General features: G+C 39.6%; 1 protein-coding gene across 1 annotated transcript; it reads left to right on the plus strand.

Annotated features, from left to right (window-relative positions):
* Positions 1–2,365: 2,365 nt before the first annotated feature.
* Positions 2,366–21,415, plus strand: ALDH1A3 (aldehyde dehydrogenase 1 family member A3). Its single transcript, XM_072148615.1, has 13 exons — positions 2,366–2,551; positions 6,077–6,181; positions 10,383–10,523; positions 10,676–10,805; positions 12,427–12,488; positions 12,577–12,705; positions 14,495–14,608; positions 16,511–16,613; positions 16,710–16,894; positions 16,978–17,142; positions 18,146–18,303; positions 18,952–19,026; positions 19,691–21,415. The coding sequence occupies exons 1-13, from the start codon at positions 2,456–2,458 to the stop codon at positions 19,761–19,763; spliced, it is 1,536 nt and encodes a 511-aa protein (XP_072004716.1). The 5' UTR covers positions 2,366–2,455; the 3' UTR covers positions 19,764–21,415.
* The last annotated feature ends 1,162 nt before the right edge of the window (positions 21,416–22,577 follow it).

Below are 22,577 nucleotides of genomic sequence, written 5' to 3' on the forward strand. Positions count from 1 at the left end.
GGGGGTCTCAGCACTGAGACCCCCACTAATCAGCAAGTTAGACCCTATCCCATCGAAGGGGCCTAACTTTTCTTTGTGGGAAAACATCTTTAACGGAAATCTACCACTTGCTTTTATGCATTATGAACCAAACATACCTTGAGAATGCTGTAGCGACACTGAAGCAGAAACATATCTTGTTTAATCCCTAAATGGTTTTCCTCAAGAAGCAATAATAAATTTACGATAATGAGGTTCTGTCGCTTCTGTGGTTGGCCAGGTGCTTCTCCTCTTAGCCAAATTATGCAATGCTTCAGAGAATGCTATATTCACTGTGTTGTCCCTGACTGGCAGAAGTAATCAATCACTGCACCATCCTACAGCTGCTGTGTATGAGTCATCCAGCTCAGGTTGATAAGTCCTGTCTGGACAGTTCAGGAAGCTCTGCTTAATGTGTTTATGTATGGCACACAGCTTTTCCAGGGTCCTAAATTTTATAACAGTATTTTGAGCCAAGCCACTCGGTTTAGGGATTAAACAAGATATGTTTCTCCATCAGTGTCTCTACAGCATTCTCAAAGTATGTTTGGTTCACAATACATAAAAACAAATGGTAGATTTCCTTCAAAGGAAGACTACCATCAAAATCAGACTAATAGATCCAGACGCTGTTACTGTGGTAATCCTCTTATATTTGTTATCTATGGTCTCCTTCCGTCTAAAATCAACTTTTAAAATTATGAAAATAAGCCCGAAGGGCTCTGGGGGCATTACCAGAACCTCTCCGTGCTGTAGCGTCACAGGCAGTTACACTGAGCATGTTTCCCCTCATCTGCTCCCTCGCCACTTACCCCTCCATGTGCCTGCTATAATCTCGAACAGTGGGAAGGGGGAAGTGCTCCTGCACAGCTATGAAGCTACTGCATACAGGCAAGGGCTTTGGTAACACCCCCAGAACCCTTCTGGCTCATTAACATAATTTTAAAAGTTGATGCAAGAAGGAGGGATGCCATGGATTATAAATATAAGAAGATTACCACAGTCACAGTGCCTGGATCTGTGAGTAAGTGTCGCTGGTTTATCATGCTTGGTTTTGGAGGTACATTTCCTTTTAGGGGAATGCAAACCATTCATAAAGATCAGCTCTTGGTTCATCCCAAGTGGTTGTCGACTCTATGACAACTACATGGCCTTATAGGGCAGGGTTGTCTTTATAGCAGGGGGTAGATCAGTGGGGTCCCAACATTCCCTATCAATTTTCTGATTCTGACTGCCTCTACGTGCAACAAAGATCAGGGAGCTGGATTGTCAACTCTGTTATCCGTATAGTGGCCATGTTGGGTAACTACAGCTCAGCTCCCACTCATGTAAATAGGAGCTGAGATCCAAGGGTTGTGTATGAAGGTTCTAGGAACTCACCGATCAACACCAATAAAAAACCTCTGACACGCCACTATGACCTCAACATTTCTCCAATATCTGTCACCCTTTCAATGTATTGATAGGGTGACTTTAAATGTTTGTGTCATTTGGTGTTATGTAATAAACTTTTGGATAGAAACTGTACTAGAAAATAGTCTGTCTATGTGTAAGTGTTGTAGACACATGATAAGGGGTGTTTCACATGAATAGTATTAGTATTGGATGGGATGAAAGCAGGCAGCACATTGACCCATTATGATTAATGTAATTATTTTTTTACAGATACTTTTGTGACATCCTCATAGGGCTTCTTGGGGATATATCCCTGTGAGTAAGCAAAATAAAAGGGGTTGCATCACTTGCTGATGTGTAGTAATTACTTAGATAGTTTATCCTTAGACAGCTTAGACTTTACTATACAGCTCAGTTTTTACTTAGCTACTTAGTCTGCAGATGTGGCTATGCCTCATACCTCATTTATTTGGTCCTGAGCTGAAGTTCTAGGCACAGCTGCACCTTTCTGTCCAGGATATCACTATATACTACACTACCAATGTATGTATGCCCTAAAAGGCAATATGGGTTGATCTACTTGTAGGAATACATATTACTATTTTCATTTTATTCTATTACATGTTTATAAATAACAAAATATAGAAAATACATAAATGCATAAAGCTGTGAGTGTAGGTAAATCTTCTCAGACCATTGAGCCATATATACTACAGGGCTGTAGATGGGGCTGGTATGGAGAGAAGCTAGCACTCATCTGACTGATGGGACAGATACAAGGACACAGCAGCACATGTTTCCTCCAGGAAGCCCAGAGCCAGTGGTGTGGGATCTCTATCAATATGATTTTAGGAGGTTGTGAGGGGGTGGTGGGGGTGTGTAGGGGGAACTCCTCCATCCAATCAGAGCTCTGTCCTCCTCCTATGTCAGGATGCCTCTGAACTTGTGTTATTAAAGGCAGAGGAGCTCCCTTACAGTCCACATACTAGGGCAATCAGGAACACAAGCACCAGAGTGATAAGGACACATACCCTGCCCTATCATGACAACAAATGGCACCATAGAGAATGGAATGTCAGACAAGAAGATCCCTGTGCTACCCAGACCCATCCCCAACCTGGAGATCCTGCACACTCAGGTAACACCTGCAGGCACCAATATCCATGCTGATCATAACTATAGTGATCATTAGTGTGAATGTCATGTAATAATCATCTGTGTTATTAATGCAATATATTGTATATATTATATGAACATAGTCATGTATATCAGTAATGTATATATCAAATATAAATATAGAAGGCATTGATTTTAGATCATATAGTAAGTGACAGGTGTCTTTTTGAAAAATAGATAATAGTTGGTATAGAGGATATATAGATAAAATTATATCATATATAAATATGCTAGGCAGTGACAGATAGATGTATGATTAATAGACAGATAATGATATACTTATATATAGATAGTCAATTATAGATACATAAACAAAGTATAAATAGTAAATGATAGTAAAAAGATATGTGGAGGATAGACAGAATAGATTGATGATTTTATATATATATATATATTCTCACATAAATATAGATAGATAGAAATACAGACAGATCTAAACATAGATAGATCGCTGATAGTATATAAATATCCTATGCATGGTTACATCAGTAACAGATTCAGAGATGAAACTAAATTGCTAATGTAGCCACAACCTGCCCATTGATATGTAAGACAGATGTCTAAACAGGAGATGGATATTCAGAATTAGTCCATATACTATCACATGCAAATTGATGTTTTGATAATGCATAGGATTTCAATAATTCTTCAGATATCAGAAATTGTAGCAAATAACAATCTCATCTCTGCTGCATTACCACACTTGGCACCATTATAAATGAAGATGAACTGAGCTATACATCTATCTGATCAAAGACAGAATTTTTTTTACATATTTCTAAACAATATTTGAGAACAGCACAAGGTTCCCCATCTGTCTCCTAGGAGTATATATTGGTATTTTACGTCTGGCTAACATGAGCTTTGTGTAAGATTAATAACAGTTTTGTATGAATATGTATGACATGCATGTCAGATACATGTTTCTAATGATTCAATGAATGTTAGTACCACGTGTAATGGTTACATAGCACAAAATATGCCACCTATAGCTTGTATGTACATGGATGCACCTAGTAATAATGGAAAAAACTTAGTTTATTGTTCAATATATTAATTGCAATTCTTAGTGGTCATCTAAAAGAGCTTTCACTGTTCACAAGAATAGGTGAATAAGTTGTGTTTTACTATGATCTAGTTATAGTATATACAGTATATTTATAGTTGAATATAATATCAGTTCAGACATGGTATATATTTGCAGATTCACACAATATACAGGACTTGTCATTGCAGGCAGGTGTCTGGGGAGACAGATCTATATAAACTGAGCTGTAACAGTATATGGTTCTTACATATTGCTTGTTACACTGTATTGAATTGTACAATCATTCTGTATTTCCATCAAGTCATTAATGATGACTACATCATATTTACAGCTCAGACTATGAGCAGGTTTCATTGTATATAATAATTGTAAAAATAGGTATTAGGTTATGTTCACAAACAGCGTAAACATTGCACTTTGTAATCAGACTATGAAGGCTATGCTCATAGATATCACTTGTCTCTGGCCACTGGTTTTATGCTGGAGATGGACACACATAATGACATTCTGGTGCATCACCATCTGGCACCTATAGGTAGATTAAAGCCAGATACAAAAAGGTAAAACGCCAACCTATGTGGCGAAGAGCAAAAACTGATGGGACCCTTTCTGCCATCAGTTCGCATCTGATAATTTAGCACTTGCTAAAAGGAAATCTATAGTATAGACAGAAATATGTGAATGTAACAAAGAGTCTGTACCAAGATGCATGGGGAAATCTGTGTATGTGACAGGGACATGCAAGTTGTCCTACTAATTGTGATACAGAATGTGGGGGCAGAGTTTATAGAGTTGCAGTAAATGAAATCATAGGTGAAGCACAGCTCGGAAAAGATTATTACAGTTTGCTGCAGGGATGCAGGGACTCCTTGCATCATATATAACTAGTGCACATACCAGTGTTCTGTATGTGAAATGTGGTCACCACATGGTCCATGTCTCATGGACTGAACATACTCATCTGAAAAACGCCTAACACAGGTTATGTTATGCTGTGATGTCTGCTGCTTCATACACAGTATGCAGGATGCTCCATATAAAAACCTATATTATTTTGATGCGATATGATTACTATGTTGGAAATTTTGAGGTCCTCAGTGTCATAACTTTGGGAAACTGTAGTTTAGGTAATTGTTTAAAGCTAACATATCTCTTTATACTGCCCTCATACAGGATTGTCAGGATTGTATGGTACCCTTCGAGGAAACTGACAGGTTAGATTTTATATAAGATTATAGGTATCATAGAGGAAGACCAGTGTTGTGTCACATGCATCAGACTTCTTTACCAGAACATCCTGATTGGATTTAGATCTCGGAATTCCTATCCCTCCAAAACAATTTTTTATAGTTTTGAAGCCTACATTATCCTTCTGACAGATGTTATCAAATTTTGGACCGTTTCAAAAAGGTTTTCCGGGATAAAGATATTCATGCCCAATTCTTAGGATCGTGGGATTCTGATGATCAGAGCATGAGGTTGAGCTCCATTCTCTGTTTAGTGGTCATCACTGGAAACTGCAGCTGAACACCTATACACTTGAACCTTTGGCTCCATTCTAGTAATTCTGTTGTTCTTATTCTGGTACTCGGAGCCTGGAGGAGTCAGCTGACCCCCACCAATGTGATAATGAGGACCTGCTGTATATTCTGGATTGGTCATCAATACCATTATCCAGGAATACCCCTTAAAAGTCTCTGAGATCCTTACCATTCCCCAATGTGTTTTCAAAACATCAACTTTAAAGGAAATCTCCCATCAAAACCAAGCATGATAAACCAGAGAGACTTACTCATAGCACCAAGCGCCATGATATCGGTAATCTTCTTATTTTGTTATCAACTTTTAGAATTATGCTCTGGTGTTTTTACATCCCCTCAGTGATGCGCACTAAATTACACAGGCAGAGGGAGGAGGGTGAGAACAGATGGTTGAGTGAGACAGGTTCTGCTCATTGTAACAGGCTGTGAATCTGCTGCTCTGCGGGGCTCATTAGCATATTTTTCAGTTATTTTTAGTAGTAAGGATGCTATGAATATCAAATATAGGAAGATTAACACAGTGCCAGTGCCTGGATCTATGAGTAAGTGTCCCTGGTTTATCCATGCTTGGTTTTGTATGATAGATTTTTTTTAAAGATTTATCTCACCCCTGTCAGGTGAGGATCAGTTTGATCATCTTTGATCTTATGTAAGTAGCAGCCATGGAAGCAAGCAGACAGAGGGTACCACTATGTATGATAATGTAAACGCTTTTGTTTTATACATACTATAATATATACTAATGTAAGTAATAGAAATGTTAGTAATTATCAGTATATACATTATTGCTTCATAGATTCCTGTATATATACATGACATATTATGTAATTATCACACATAATCTTATGATATACAGTCATATTCACGAATGCCTATATATGTCTATTCATTTATTCAGATATTCTTTAATAATGACTGGCATCAATCAGTGACTGGAAGAACATTCCCTGTGTATAATCCAGCTACTGGCAAGAAGATCTGTGATGTGCAGGAGGCGGATAAGGTGAGACCCTGACTCTGACATCATGTTCAACCACAGAATCCTCTCCACAGGGTAGGGCCTTACTTGCTGAATGGTGGGGTCTCAGTAATGATGGAGGTACCTAGGACCCCATTGAACCCCCCGACCCTCCCCCGTTCTCATGGTTTCTATGTTTGAATTAGTCATCCTCATCCACAAAGCTCTGCATGATACTGCACCTCCCTAACTCTCCTCTCTCATCTCAGTCTATTGCCCAACCCCTGCTCTTCGATCCACCAGTGATCTTAGATTACTCTCTTCCTTAATTTGAACTTCCTACTCACATCTCCAGGACTTCTCCCAAGCTGCACCGGTTTTCTAGAAATGCCCTACCCCTCACTCCTGTTGTTTCATACTACTACATTTAACTCTGTAATGTCTTATTTTATTTGTACATCTTTCCCATCATCTGTAACAAGAATTTGATAACAATATAGAAATAAAGATCATTTTTATACATTTCTAAAGGTTTATTACCAATGATTTATTTTCCTGAGGTCCTGTGACAAGACTCCTTAAAGGAAAACTACTATCAAATTCCATCATGATAAACCAGAGACACTTACTCCGGGCAATGTGACTATGATAATGTTCTTATATTTGTTACTCATGGCCCCTCCCTTCTAAAGGAAGTGCTCCTGTACAGTGTAGCAGCCTGCAGCACATAGGAGCCCTGGTAAAACCCCTCATAGCCCTTCATTAGCATAATTTTAAAAGTTGATTTTAGAAGGAAGGAGACCATGGATAACAAATATAAGAAGATAACCACAGTCCATGTGCCTGGACCTATGAGTAGGTGTCCCTGGTTTATCAAGAGGGATTTTGGTGGTAGATTTCAAAACACTGTTGAGTCTAGGACAGAAAGGGTTGATCTGTATAAATAAATAACCCATCTGCTGCTCTATCTAGAAGAAGGAGTATTAACTTTTATAGCTGATAAAGTAGGTCATAGGATTACTCTATGCAGGTGCTTCAACATAGATTGCTTGTGAGAAGAAAGTTTCAGAAGAATACAGCCCATAGTTCTGATCATTTACTAATTCCCATTCATGATTTTCTGTGTATATAGTGTGAACACATGCAGATCACATTATTAGGGTAACTAAAGGAAATGTAAAGCAGTCACAAAGGTAAATGTAGTGTGGTGAAGCCTGATCACAATGTGGCGGTGTTCTGTCATCCTCGCTTAATGTGCTTTTATGTTTTTTAATAACACAGAGGTACTTTTACCTCTTGGAAAAATGGCCAAGCTCTCCAGGGACAGATCAGCTCTCAGTTTTCAATTGCACATGTCAACTGTATTCAGTTCTCTCCTTTTATCCATGATACAAATCAGCACTTGGATGGAGAATCAGGCTTATAGTGGAATACAGACGTCGGCTAACGTAGAACAGTTTAGCTTTGTTCATGGTTGCTCAATGCCAAAACACTCTTGAAGGACTGAACTGATGTACCTCTAAGAGCAAGAGATACAGTAGCCTATCATTTAGACTTTTTGGCTTGGCTGATTATAGAAGGGACACAAGGGACATCTTCCCCAGGGTCTCCATCACATTGAGGAATTAGGGAACCGTTAACATCCTCCGTACTATCTCTAATGTTTTTTACATGTATCAAGTAAACCTTATTTGAGAAAGAACCTTATTGCTAATACAGGCGGTCCCCTACTTAAGGACACCCAACTTAAAGGGAACCTGTCACCAGGAGACCCATTTTTAGCAATCCCCCAGTCCCCACAGAGCATAGTACATACTCTGCCAAAGTGTTTTTTTATTAAAAATTGGTTTTACAGAAAAAAAAGATATGTTATATTGTACCTTTTATTAGCATCTGCTGTGTGACTAGGCACTCGTCCACTGGGAGTGGCTGGAAAGGAGCAGTTCCCCCCCACCCTTGGGAAACAGCTTCTCCATGTGCCCTTTTCAAATATATGAAAACACCCATCACTTGGCTTAGTAACGTCCCCTGCTCCTCTACAGCCAATCCCGAGTGAGGGGAGTTATTCATATATTTGAAAAGGACTCATAATATACAGTTTCGACTTACATACAAATTCAACTTAAGAACAAACCTATGGACCCTATCTTGTACGTAACCCGGAGACTGCCTGTAACCCGGGGACTGAAAGTATTTATGACCTAGAGAGCTAGACTAGGGAGGGTAGGAAAAATGTAATAGTTTACAGTTTTATATTTGTACAGTATTCACTGAGAATACTCCATTCTGGAAAACGAGAATCTCTGATGGTTATTGGTGACCCTGTCCAGCAGTAAAGAGGAGACCATCAATCCAAATGGCTTAACCAGCACCATAACTAAAAGAGGACCTGTCACCAGATTTTGACCACCCTGACTAACAATTACTGCTGATAAAGGGTTGCAAGTCCTCCCTATATCACCTAAAATTAGCTGCCGTGGGGCACCTTAATAACAGACATTTTTCTGATAGCTTTTGTGACTCATGTCTGGTGTTTGTGACTCTTCTCTCTCTCAGGCTGGCAGCAAACCACGTCCCATTATTCTGACTGACAGGTCTGTGTCTCTTCAAATCCCTGCTTTGCCTCCTTGTACTTAGGGACCGTCTGCTAATATTCAACTACAGACATATAAAGCTCTATGCTCCATTTTTTTAACGCAGTGCCTTGTGTTACATTCATGACATGTGACCAGTGACATCCTTGCAAGTCCTTTAACCTTCTAAGAATAGCAAACTGTACATCATTTATGTAACAGCAGCCTCCATGGAGGATGGAAAGGAGTAGAAGTCCATGGAGGCTGCTGTGACTCCATGTGGTCAGATACATGCATGGGGTACAGTTTGCTATTATTAAGAGGCTAAATGACCTGAGGTGATGTCACTCTGGTCACATGACATGAACTGTGACCAATAAGAAGGCATAAGGCATGGGAAGGATTAAATGGGTGGGGCCGGCAGAGCAGGATAAAACGTGATTTATGTGGATGTAAGGGAAAGAATTTTTAGCTAAAAGAAGGGGGTCAGTTAGTTAATAGGGCTCTACAGGAACCTGTCACTGGCTGTATATGTGCAAATGTGATGACAGGTTCCCTTTAAGGAATGGCAGAATGTTAGAATTTTTTCATTAAATACAAAATTTTATGGCAAATTTTCATGGAAGTTAGTTAATCTAACAACAGATATAGTCCTGGATTGCAGACTAAACTGCTTTTGATACTAGATGCAAGATACTAGATACTTCATTATTATGCATTTATTTATACAGCGCCACATTACCGTTTTTATGCCTATAACATGTAAGCAAATACATTTTTATTTTGTATATCATGGGAACATCTTGAATTCAAACCAGCGGAGGTTTTCATCCATTGGAAAGTCCCATTTAAATGACTGCAAGCAAACATCCTGAAAGCAGTGAGGAATTTGCAGAATGCGAATTGGAAAATAGTAGAACTTTTATTATTCTATAAATCACAGCAGTTTTTTGTGAATCCAGACACTTTTCCTGCTCTTGTAGTTTCTGTGACTTTTTTGGTGCAATTTGTGTCGTACTTAGACCCACATAAAGCAAGTCTACCTAGTTCTATTTCTACTTCATGAATGTGGAGTCATTTTAGACCCTGTTTCAGTTGTACTCCAATTTATCAATTCCTTGTGCCACAATCTCACATCCCTGTCTATATTACCGCACAATTCTTGCGCCCAGGAAAAGATTAATAAATGCTCTCCCATGTGTCTTGTTTGCTTAATTAGTTAATACAATGGGGGCATTTATTATTTTTGGCGCCCGATTTAGTGGTGTTTTGCACTGTAATGTTATATTGTGGAGTACCCCCTTTAGGTGTTTGGCGCACCATCGAAGGACAAATGTGTCAGAAATGGCAACCCACATTCATCAAGGGGTTTGGAAATTAGGTAGACTTGCTTTTTGTTGAGGTTATTAGTTGCTCAAAGTTGCGCCCCAAAAAGTGTTGGGAAAGTAAAGCTATAAAATAGACGCTGTGAGTATCGGAAAAATTAGGTTTTCGTGGTGCCGACATAGAATAAATCTTGCAACGCAGAAAGAACAAGAAAGGTTTCTGCCACCAGAAAAGACATGTACGACACATCTACCCAGACTGAGAAAGATCAGTGCAATGACCCTTCATGTTTTGTACAATATGATTAAATGTTGCAGCATTTTGACATGTTTTTGTATCTTTGACAGGCAGATGTGGACAAAGCAGTGGAAGCAGCAAGAGCAGCGTTCCATAAAGGATCACCCTGGAAGAGACTGGATGCCAGCGGCAGAGGGAAGCTGCTTCACAAGCTGGCAGACCTTTTGGAGAGAGACAGAATTATTTTGGCTGTAAGAACATTTATTACTCATTTAATTTATGTTCATAGAAAGTTTTCCAGAATAATGGTGCACACATCTTAAAAACATGACCACTATAACTGTATATTCTCATTTTCACAAAATTCCTATAATCTTGTAATAGCCATGCCTATAATTTACAGACTTTGGAGACGATGGACACTGGAAAACCATTCCTTCATGCATTTCTAATAGACCTTGAGGGCTGCATCAGGACCCTGCGCTACTTTGCTGGATGGGCTGACAAAATACAAGGAAGGACAATCCCGGTGGGTAAGTGCTAGTTTTTGGTATATGACTTTATGTACTGTATAAGCCGACCCAAATATAAGCCAAGGCCCCTAATTCTGCCACAATGAACTGGTAAAACCTATTGACTCGAGTATAAGCCTAGGGTGGGGAATGCATTGGTCACAGCAAGTATATAGCTAGTCAGTCCCCTTCCCTCCTAGTATATAGCCAGCTCCCTGCACCAGTATATAGCCAGCCCCCTGCCCAAGTATATAGCCAGCCCCCTTCCCAAGTATATAACCAGACCCCTTGCCCTGAGTATATAGCCAGCCCCCTGCCCCTGTATATAGCTAGCCCCTGTATATAGCCAGCCCCCTGCCCCAGTAAATAGCTAGGCCTGCTCCTATAGAAAGACAGCCCAATTCCCCAATAGTATGCCTGTCCCCTGCCCCTACAGTCAGCTAGCCTCCTGCCCCTATAGTCAGCTGGCCCACTGCCCCTACAGTCAGCAAGCCCCCTGCCCCTATAGTCAGCCAGCATTCCCCCAATAAAACCAGCCCAGTTTGCTAAAAAGAATAAAGTCAAAACTCCCCTTTCCCACAACCCCCGCAGGTCTTCTCTTCTTCGTCCGGCACACACAATATGATGACAGCGGCGGCTGACGTCATAGCCTGCCCATGGCCTGCAGCTGCCGGACCCTAGAAGAGAAGACCTGCCAGGGGCTGGTTGAGCGTCGGAAAGGTGAGTTTTGACTTTATTTGTTTTCTTGACTAGAGTATAAGCCGAGAATGAGTTTTTCAGCACATTTTTTTAAGCTGAAAAACTCGGCTTATACTTGAGTATTAATGGTATTTCGCAGACGCTCCACCTCCATGACATGTGGGCGTGGAGGGGGCGTAGAGAGGTGCAGCGATGGGATGTTTTTTATGCGGTCCATTCGCGATCCAGCGGCGCGTTCTGTGTGGAGGATTCGGGTCTTCCGGCGATTCACTAAGGTAGTTCCCCCGATGTCCACTAGGTGTCGCTGCTGCGCTGAATTCCGTCGGAATGCACTCAAGTTCACCAAGCCAGGCTGGGTGCAGGTAAGCGCGTGTCAAGCGACACTTTTTTTAAAAAAATGCTGCGTTTTTTCCTAATCCGTCGGGTTTTCATACGGCCACGCCCCCCGATTTCCGTTGCGTGCACGCCGCTGGCGATGCGCCACAATCCGATCGCATGTGCCAAAACTCCGGGGCAATACAGGGAAATTCCCTTTGTAAATGACCCCGAATGTGTTTAAACTGCAGCTCATATATGGATGTGCCAAGCATCAGACCCCTACCAATCTGAAATTTATGGGCTATCAAAAGAGGAGGTGATGAATACCTTTAGCTACAAAAACTTTACCACACTAGCTTTTTGTTTTAATGTCTTGCCAAGTGATTATTTTCACAGAAGAAAAACTGTTGATGTTACATACTAGTATATTCAGAACAAAGGTCCGACTTCTGTCGCTCCATTCATGGTAGTAACACTCCCTCTACCTGTAAGAAACTGAACTACAAGCAATGTGAAAAGCGTGAACAGACATAGTGGGAGCTTTCATCTCTCGCCAAGACATTTATCACCTTTGAAGTTGTCTGTGGATTTCTTTGTATCATAATATATCATTATGTTCTTTTAGATGATAGCTATCTCTGCTTTACCGTACATGAGCCAATTGGAGTTTGTGGAGCCATCACACCTGTGAGTATCCGACCAGTGCATGTGCAAATAGTTCCTGGTATGATAGTGTTATATGAAACCAATGTATACATGTTTATGTCCCTTATAGTGGAACTTTCCTCTGCTGATGCTGATCTGGAAGATGGCTCCAGCTCTTTGCTGTGGAAACACTTTGGTGGTAAAGCCAGCCGAGCAGACTCCCCTCACATCGCTCTACATGGGGGCGTTAATAAAAGAGGTAGTTGGCCTCTAGTTATATATCTCAATGTAAGGTCTTAAAAATTATATATGTATATAGTATGAACATGGAAGAATAACTAAGGCACTCAATACACATGGGGAGTGTGGAGGAGATGACACTGACACAGACACACAGGTTGCAGATAAACCCCACCACCACATGCTGCTGGCAGGGTAGAGGTAATGTGAAATAAAGTTATATAAAGTACTGAAATGATTCAGGATACTGACATGAAGGCATTTTTAAAATCAGCATAGCATAGGCTATTAGAACCTATCATAGACTAAAAATCAAATTCCTAGTGACAGGTTTGCTTTAATGCTAGATACTATTTATCATCTATTTAAGAATTTTGAAACATTGGAGCAGGGTAAAAGGGTTGAAGATAGGAGATAACAATCTGATCGATGGGGGTCAATAGACAAATTCTTGGACTATATGAGAATGGGGGTCACTTTCACACTAATTTTATGAAGGTGTAGGTTAAGGATTAATACCACTACTCCATAAAATAGTAATCAGAAATTGCAGAGCACCGCTATTGGCTATCTCCAGTGCTCCCATAGACAGTGAAAGGATTGCCAGAGATAGCTGAGTGCTGTGCTTGACTTGACCTGTTGCTTTAATCAATTATGGAGAATGGGACCCCTGTTCTTGTGATTGGTAGGGTTCCCAGCAATTGAACTCTCACCGATAAGATAGGGGATAACAAAAATACTTACTTTAGGCGTAACCTGAAGCTTCTTAGGCCCAATGTTACATTCTTAACAGGCTCCCAAGCAGGGCTTTGGCCAGCACTGGGCATACCCGGGCAAGTGCCAGGACCAAGGCTGCTGGGGGGCCCACAATAGGCTGTAAATAAGGAATCCATAAGGCGAGGGGGGCTGTGTCTAATTAATCCATAGGGGGTGAAAAGAGCTTTCTAGGGGGCTGTTTGGGATGATAAACTAGGGAGTACAGACAGTCCACGGGTTACATACAAGATAGGATCCATAGGTTTGTTTTTAAGTTGAATTTGTATGTAAGTCGAAACTTGTACATTTTATAATTGTAGTTTTTCCGGAGTTTCAAAATTTTTTTCTGTAATGGGACCAAGGATTATCAATAAAACTTCATTACAGACAACTTACAGCTGATCATTGACATCTAGGACTATAGTAAAGCATCCAGAGAGCTTCACCAGAGGTCACAGTAGGCAGAGGGGTCCGTCTTTAACTAGGTGTCATCTGTAAGTCAGGTGTCCTTAAGTAGGGGACCACCTGTATTTTAGGGAACACGCAACTGTTTTTGCTTCTGAATTTTCAATGCCGCCATGTGAGTTTACTGCAAAGGGGCCCACTGAGGCTCTGTCACCCAGGGGCCTACTGAAACCTGGAACTGACCCTGCTACCAATTATAATGTATTGATTACAGTTCTCTTCACACCTTATAGGCCCCCTGAAAAACTTGGGAAAGGTTTCAAGTTTAACACTGACTACTTTGTGTAAAAACCTGTCCTACACGATATGCATGACATTTATCATGTGTTTTAGACTCTTTTTATGCCTCACCCAACAGATTTATTGCTCAAAGTAAGCCAATATATCTATATATAAACTAGACAATCTAACCAGTTGTATAATCCTACAACTCTGTGAAAAATCTGTGATAAAGCTTAAACGGAATAAGTAAATGTGGCTCTAATGTTATTATAATATTTGTTAGTAATACATTTTATGTGAACTGTTATTTATTAAGAGAAAAGATGTAAATAGTATTTAATGTTTTCTTATGTTTCATTGTGCAGGCAGGGTTCCCACCTGGTGTTGTCAATATAGTGCCAGGTTATGGTCCCACAGCTGGCTCTGCCATATCTCACCACCCTGACATTGACAAGGTTGCATTCACGGGATCCACCGAAGTGAGTAATGGGAACTGTAAGCTTAAAACTAAACATAATGCATCGCTATGTAGAAGAGGTCAATATTTAATATATATCTCAATTCCTGGCTGTAACTTTAAAAATGGATATCTCCCATTCTGTTTTACTTATAAATACAATCCTAGGGGGAGATTCTCCTCTTTATCAGTGTTTTTAAGTGTTCACATTTCTCTGTTCCCTTTCCTTATTATGTCCCTTGTCTGCTTTCCCTAGCTTATTATACCTGCCTCTCTGCTCCCCTTCTTATTGTGCTCCTCCTCTCATTGTGGGCCCCCTTTCTGTTCCCCTTTCTTATTATGCCCCCTCTCTACTCCCCTTTTTATTTTGCTATCCCCCTTATTGTGCCCCCACTATGCTCCCCTTTTTATTGGGCTCCCCCTCTTATTGTGTCCCCTTTTCTGCTCCCTTTTTTATTGTGCTCCCCCTTTCTGCTCCCATTCCTTATTATGCATCTCTCTCTGCTCCCCCTCTTATGGCCCCTCTTTTATTGAATAAAAATAAATAATTTGTACTCACCTTTCCTCGTTCCCCCGCTGCCGTCCTGCCTCTTCCTCCACCGCATCTGTACTACAGCAGTGGCCGGCAGGCGAGCAGTGATGATATCACTGCGCCTGCCAAGCTCTGCTATGTACAGACACGGCAGAAACCTGGAGGTGATACAAAGAGCTGTTCACTCTCTATATCACAATAGAAATCCATCCAAATGACGCTGATAGAGTTAATGTCCTGGACCATACCACCGCTGGGCAGGACAACGGAACAGAGCCTGAAATCTGGGACTGCCCCACTGTGCACAGTATTCCTCTTCTGTGACATTGCTGATTGAATTATGACATCACTGTGTGCGGTATTTCATTACTATGATAGTGTCCACGCCCCCTTTTTGCGCCGGTTAGTCAGACCGCGCACAGTTTTGTGTGGAAACGAACGAACTAAAGTTCGCTAGTTTTTCAAAAGTTTACAGGCTCCTCTATTGGCCATCATGCCCACATGACTTGGAGGTGGCATATTTGCAATTTTTATTACAAATTATAGCACTTCGCAAGGATGTATGATTATTTTTACTGCTTCTATTCTAGAAAACTGCAATAGAAGCAGTGATAAGTCTCCCCCACAGAGTGTATGATGACATCACTGTACATCTTCTACTGTGACATCATTGAGTGTATGATGACATCACTTTGCACAGTATTCTTGCACTATAACATCCTTTAGTGTATGATGACATCCCTCTGCATCTTCTACTGTGACATCATTTAGTGTATGATGACATCACTGTGCACAGTATTCTTGTACTACAACATCACTTAGTGTATGATGACATCACTGTGCATCTTCTACTGTGACATCACTTAGTGTATGATGACATCACTGTGCATACTATTCCTCTACAATGCCAATGAGTGTATGATCCTTGTGCATTATGAAGACTACAATACATGTACTAATGTTTTGAACTTGCTCAAGACACATATGATGTTGCAATGAATTGAGACATATTACACCATCAGCTCTTTTACAACAGTATATGAGATATCTTCTCTGTTCTGCATCCAGTTTACACAATAAAACTCTATTATACAATAAACCAGCATGAATATTCCTTTGTCTCTATTTACTGTAGGTGTTAGCACAGCTACATTATCAGTTTTTGTGGATTGAGTAGTGCCTTGCTGTCTTAGATTTCCTTTAGTTGAAAATAATGTTCTAATGTGGAATACAATTAGATTGGTAAGACATGTCCTCATCAAATTTCTGGTTGTGTATTATACATTATGGATACCTTTGCATAAAGCTGTGTTGCTATCTAGGGTTCCCAACAGAAAAGAATAATGTAATATACAATAAAATGCAACCGTATTTATGGTCTTTTGTATCCAGGTTGGAAAACTTATCAAAGAGGCCGCCTCTGCCAGCAATCTGAAACGCGTTACCCTGGAGCTTGGGGGCAAAAATCCCTGCATTGTGTTTGCTGATGCTGATTGTAAGTTCTATTGTAATATGAGTCAATTTTATTTTACTCTTTTTCATGTATTAACTGTATTAACTTTCATTTATTGTCAATTTTTTTTCTTTACAGTGGAACAGGCTGTAGAGTGTGCTCACCAAGGCGTCTTCTTCAACCAAGGCCAGTGCTGCACAGCTGCCTCTCGAGTCTTTGTAGAGGAATCCGTGTATCCAGAATTTGTCAGACGGAGTGTGGACTATGCAAAGAGACGGCTTCTTGGGGATCCTTTTGACCCTAAGACTGAACAGGGTCCTCAGGTATAGATGACGAGCAGTAGTTTGTGTTGTGAGTTGGTATAAGAAATGTTTATTCTGACCACATTTGTCCTTCTGATCCCTAGATTGATGAAGAGCAGTTCAACAAGGTGTTGGAATATATTCAGAGTGGAAAGGATCAAGGTGCAAAATTAGAGTGTGGTGGCTGTGCCGTGGGGGAACGAGGATTTTTTATTAAGCCCACCGTATTCTCAGAAGTAACCGATGACATGAGGATAGCAAAAGAAGAGGTAATATAACCTAATGTGTATTTTAACATAGTGAAGATGGCTGTAGTTTGTCATCAGACAGTTGATCATGCATGTACACATTATTCCAATAGTGGAGATTGAGACCACTCTGTGTCTGCATATAAAGTGCCAATCTTTTCAAAGCCAAGAATAGAGAAGGCAAGGACTGTTCCGTATAGCTGCTGATTCAGAAGTGCAGAACTGAATCTTTATAATGTAGTAAAATCATGGCTTAAAGTCGCATCTGAAACAGGACATTTTCGACTGGTTTCTTCCTAATTGGTTTCTTGGAATCGATGTGGAATGTCTGCAAACCATTCCATACCGTGTGTACTAAGACTTTAAAGACTTTCTCCATAATAGAAAAAAGAAAACTGGAGAAGGGTGCTCCCCAGTGCAGATTATCATGGGATAGGATTTGTGAGCAGGGCGGTGTGAATACTAATTCACCTGTGATGGTTGTGCTATCCGGGCACTGTCGTATTGAGTCCTTTGATTCCAAGTTTAGATCAAGGCAGATATAAACAGAAAAACATGCTTTCTTCATAAATGACATTTGTCATTTTACTACAGGATAGGTGATACATGCCTGATTTCGGAAGACCCTATAGTTGGGACATAATTATGTTACTAAAATTGGGGTTTAGAGACCCTGTATGACTGAATAGTAGAGATGCTCTAGGAATACCAAAGTGCACTGCCCTACTTTTCCATGAGCCCTATGGATCTTGAATGGCGAAAAGGGCATATGACTAATAATTGTTGGAGGTCCCAATTGCTGGCCCCTTTCGTAAAATATTTAGCATCGATCCTGTAGATAGAAGATACTTGGATACATGTCGATCTGAAGATGCCCCTTCAGACCACATTTATATGTGTAAGGACCACCACAACCTATAAGTTTAGCCTAATAAAATATCATAACATATCATAAACGCCAATTGTATAAGTAAAAGTTACCCTGCACTAAATGCATCTTATAATATATCTTTACTCACTTTAGATTTTTGGGCCTGTTCAGTCCATTCTGAAATTCAAGAGCATAGATGAAGTGATAAAGAGAGCGAACAGCACAGAATATGGACTGACAGCTGCCGTGTTCACAGAAAACCTGGACAAAGCGCTCAGCGTCGCCTCTGCCGTGCAGTCTGGAACAGTATGGTGTGTATCTGTGGATAATGTGCTGTGAGCATAAAATATCATTTCAGTTTATTTCTTACAGTTTACATAGTTCCCCTTTTGTAAACTTGATTATAATTGACTATATGCCTCTTAATACATGTATTAATACAGTTTATTCCAGTTTTTGGTGTAAACTGTATCAGAATTTTAAAAAGTTTAATGTGAAGCGAATGGGCTGAATTTTGCAACTTTTCTCATAACTCTTCAAATATAACTAATGATGATGTAGGTGTGTGAGGTTTCCAAAGCAACAATAATCTTAGGTAACTAAATAATAAGGAAGCCATGAATGACCACAGGTCCCTGCAAATTCTCTTATAAGTCCAGAAATAAGGTTACTTTATTCCATCCATTTAATTTCTTATACATTAGGATAATCCATAGGTGCAGAAATAGGAACCAATACCTAGAACCTTTACCCAATAGTCTTCACTATTGATATAATTCCTCCAATCCGTGTATATAGATGTTCTAGAAGAAGATGTTTCTATTCCTAGGGTTTTATAAGTTAACATAGAAAATTAGATTTTGAACCACTTTAGCCATGAAAATAGTTACATTAGGTTCGGTGATCATATAATTCCATATATAAGTCTAACAAAAGCAACTCTTTAATTTATCTTTCAGGGTTAATTGTTACAATGCTCTCCATGCACAGACTCCATTTGGGGGCTTCAAGATGTCAGGAAATGGCAGAGAACTGTAAGTGAAATTATTCAAGCAATGGTGGGAATGCTGTTTTTATATGAAGGGCATGTATTATGTAATTTATAGACTGTACAATTACTACATATAGTTAATATACTAATATACAATTAATATATAAGTAATATATGAACAAGATCAGTGCTAATATTTTGCTATAGTAATCTTATACCTTTTAATACGTAAGATAAGTGTGTGCTAGTAGGGTTGTGATCAATAAGATCAATAAAAATCAATAAAAATCCCCCAAAGTTCATATATGTAGTGCAATGGAGGTACTGAACCTGAGCCCCATTCACTTTGTTGGAACTTTCAGGACATCCTCCAGTATGGCTGTCCTGGTAGTCTCCTATAAGAGAATGGAGTCCACTTCAACTCCATTCCTATAGGGATATTTCAGTCCCCTATATTTTCAATTGTGGAGGGTCCCTGCTGTCAGAGCCCCCACATTATCAAAAACGTAGTGGAATATCAGCTTTTGTACTACCACTGTATGTGCATTATGTGATAACATGTATTACATGTATAACATTGCATTTACTGGCAATATATCACAAACACTATAGTGATGGTCACATGTTGACTTTGGCCTACATGTTATCTCATGTAGGCAATAATAGTACTAGAGTATAGTATGTACTAATAAGTCTTCTCCTTGTAGCGGTGAATATGCCCTGGCAGAGTACACAGAAGTTAAGACTGTGACAATCAAGTTATCACAGAAGATGCTGTGAAGAGAACAGAGTAAGAATGATACGTAGTTGGTGCATCATTCTCCTCCAGATGGACACAAAATTATAAAGAACTCAAAACTTTCAAGAAATGGCTTTTTTTTACCAATATGACCCCTGGCTATGGAAAGATTTGAATCCTTGTGAGTGCCTCATTATGGACACAACTTTGGCAAACCTGGATCTCACATAACTCTATTTTTTAATATTTTGTCAAAACATCATTTATTAAAGAACACAATTGTGGTCTATGTGTTATTTAGATTTTTTAGGTTTCCATACTTACTTCACTGGAGAGTGACCACCTCTCTTTTGACATCCATGACTTTGGTCCAGAAGATGTCCATCACTCAATTTTTAGAGTAAACCATAGGACCCAGCGGTGGCAGATATGTATGATTCCTTATTCCCTTCTTTAGATCTGTATTCACATGTATATTCATAAGCCCATTTACAATGTCTATAACTTGGACTTAAATATCAATGGTTTTAAACAAAGCTAAGGATATTTAAGTTTACCCAGGGGTGTAAATTGAGGTGGTGCAGAGGTTGCAGTCACACCTGGGCCCAAAAGGTTTAGGGAGCCCTTATGGTGTCACTTTCCCATATGAGAAGACTATAACTATAAACTATACATTATAGTCGGGGGCCTGGCACAGTCTTTGCACTGGGGCCCATCAGCTTCTAGCTACCCCACTGAGTTTACCCCTAATGTATAGTACATTTAAATTTCATATCAACGTACAACATATTTGGCTGATTAAAACCCCTGTAGGAAAAATAGTACTAATGGAGCTGAAGGGTCATATTATAACTTAAATAAAAGTCATATTACATTGTTACATATTAGATTTTACCACCTTATGCTTATAGGGACTTCCTAATATATTAAGAAATTAGGGTTAACCTAACTGATTTTGACTGTAATTTGATTTTGAGGTTTACTACTCTTCAGGTACTCCGGGGTACATCTTCTGCAACTTGCCCCTTCCCCACAGTGGAGAAAAATGGTAAATGTTGTACACATGGCCACATATTTTTGCATATGTCAGTTTTTATTGATATTCTACACCCACAATGTTCATACCTTCCAGATTACACACAGAAATATTAATTGTAGTGCAGGTGGAAGCATCGCGATGAGCATGAGCTCCATTTTGTTGGGAAAGTTTAGGGGTGGCTTATTTATCTCCTATACCTTGAGGTATGCATTTGCTTCTGAGCCAGGAGCATAAGGTGATTTCCTAAGTGCTATAAATGATAAATAATAGTTAGGGGTACTTGTCTTTCATAGGAGCCCAGGAGCTCTAAGTTTCACCTCTTTCCACTGTTAACAATGCTGAATCTATTCAGGAGTTATATAATATGCAAGTAAGAAAATAAGCCCAAATCTTCCCTTTTTTCTTACAACCAGACAGAATGAACTCAGCCTAAGAGTGCACCATATAGCCAGCAGACATGTATATGATCCACCAGCAATGTGGTTAAATATCCCCAAATGTTGCTGTTAATATGTAAATTCTGGGTACAGAATATTTTATATTGTGATAAGATAGACTGTATTCTGCTTTTTTTTTCTATGAACCAGTAAAATATAAAGATTATATATTTATGGAATAGAATACAGTTAATCAACTAAGTTTTTGTATTTTCATAGTGGAAAATAATAAATACTATATAATGTTTCCATGAGTTTCGTCTTTTTATTAGAGTGTCACTGGAAAAATAAAGTTCAATGTTGTGGTAACAGGTGCGAAATGTAATTTTATTTTGGAATATGTTTTGCTGACATGTTAGTATACTGTATATCATCACCTTTCAAAATGTGAGACGGGTTTGACCGGTGAGATTGGTGTAGTGAAGACAACTGCTTCACTGGTCACAAAGAAAACTCGAACTTAGCAAAACAAGAACATTTGTGCTTATTTTACTACTCTATTGGGTAAAAAAACCACTCAAATTGAAGTACTTCAATTATTCTGACACGGGACTGGCTTCACCCATGAGTGGCCTCCTCGGAACAGAGGAAAACAGAGGAAAAGGGCTGTTGCACAAAAATTTTAGTAAAATGTATAATCTGCTTAGCTCCCCCTGCTGTATAATATGCTGCCTGCAGATAGGACGCTATGGACAATCTGCTCAGCTCTACCTGCTCTATTACATTCTGCCTGCAGATAGGACACTATGGACAATCTGCTCAGCTCCCCCTGCTCTATAACATGCTGCCTGCAGATAGGACACTATGTACAATCTTCTCAGCTCCCCCTGCTCTATAACATGCTACATGCAAATAGGACACTATGGACAATCTGTCCATATCCCCCTGCTCTATAACATGCTATCTGCATATAGGGCATCATGTTCTCAGCTCCTCCTGCTCTATTACATGCTGACTGAAGATAGGACACTATGTACAATCTGCTCCTAGCTCTATAACTTGCTATTTGCAGATAGGACACTATGTACAATCTGCTCAGCTCCTCCTGCTCTATAACATACTGCCTGTCAATTAAATTGCATTTTGATTGCAGAAAATCGGAGCAAATCGGAAATATTCGGGTAACACGTTGGGAAAACGCGAATCGGGCCCTTAGGAAATGACCCCCTTTATCTCTATATTTATATTGGACTTTTATCTCAATGTAACTATTTCCATTTTTTGAACAATATGCCCAGATTTTACAGTTTGTTTTTCAATATTAACTTTCCAATGCCAGTTCCTTAGAGCAATCCGTGCACTAATATATAATAACATTTACAACAAAATATTTTTCGTCCTATGAGAAGAACTGCCTGTCTTTCGTTGATTTTCCTTAG

This window comes from Engystomops pustulosus, chromosome 4 (assembly GCF_040894005.1).
Source record: "Engystomops pustulosus chromosome 4, aEngPut4.maternal, whole genome shotgun sequence".
Lineage (NCBI taxonomy): Eukaryota > Metazoa > Chordata > Amphibia > Anura > Leptodactylidae > Engystomops > Engystomops pustulosus.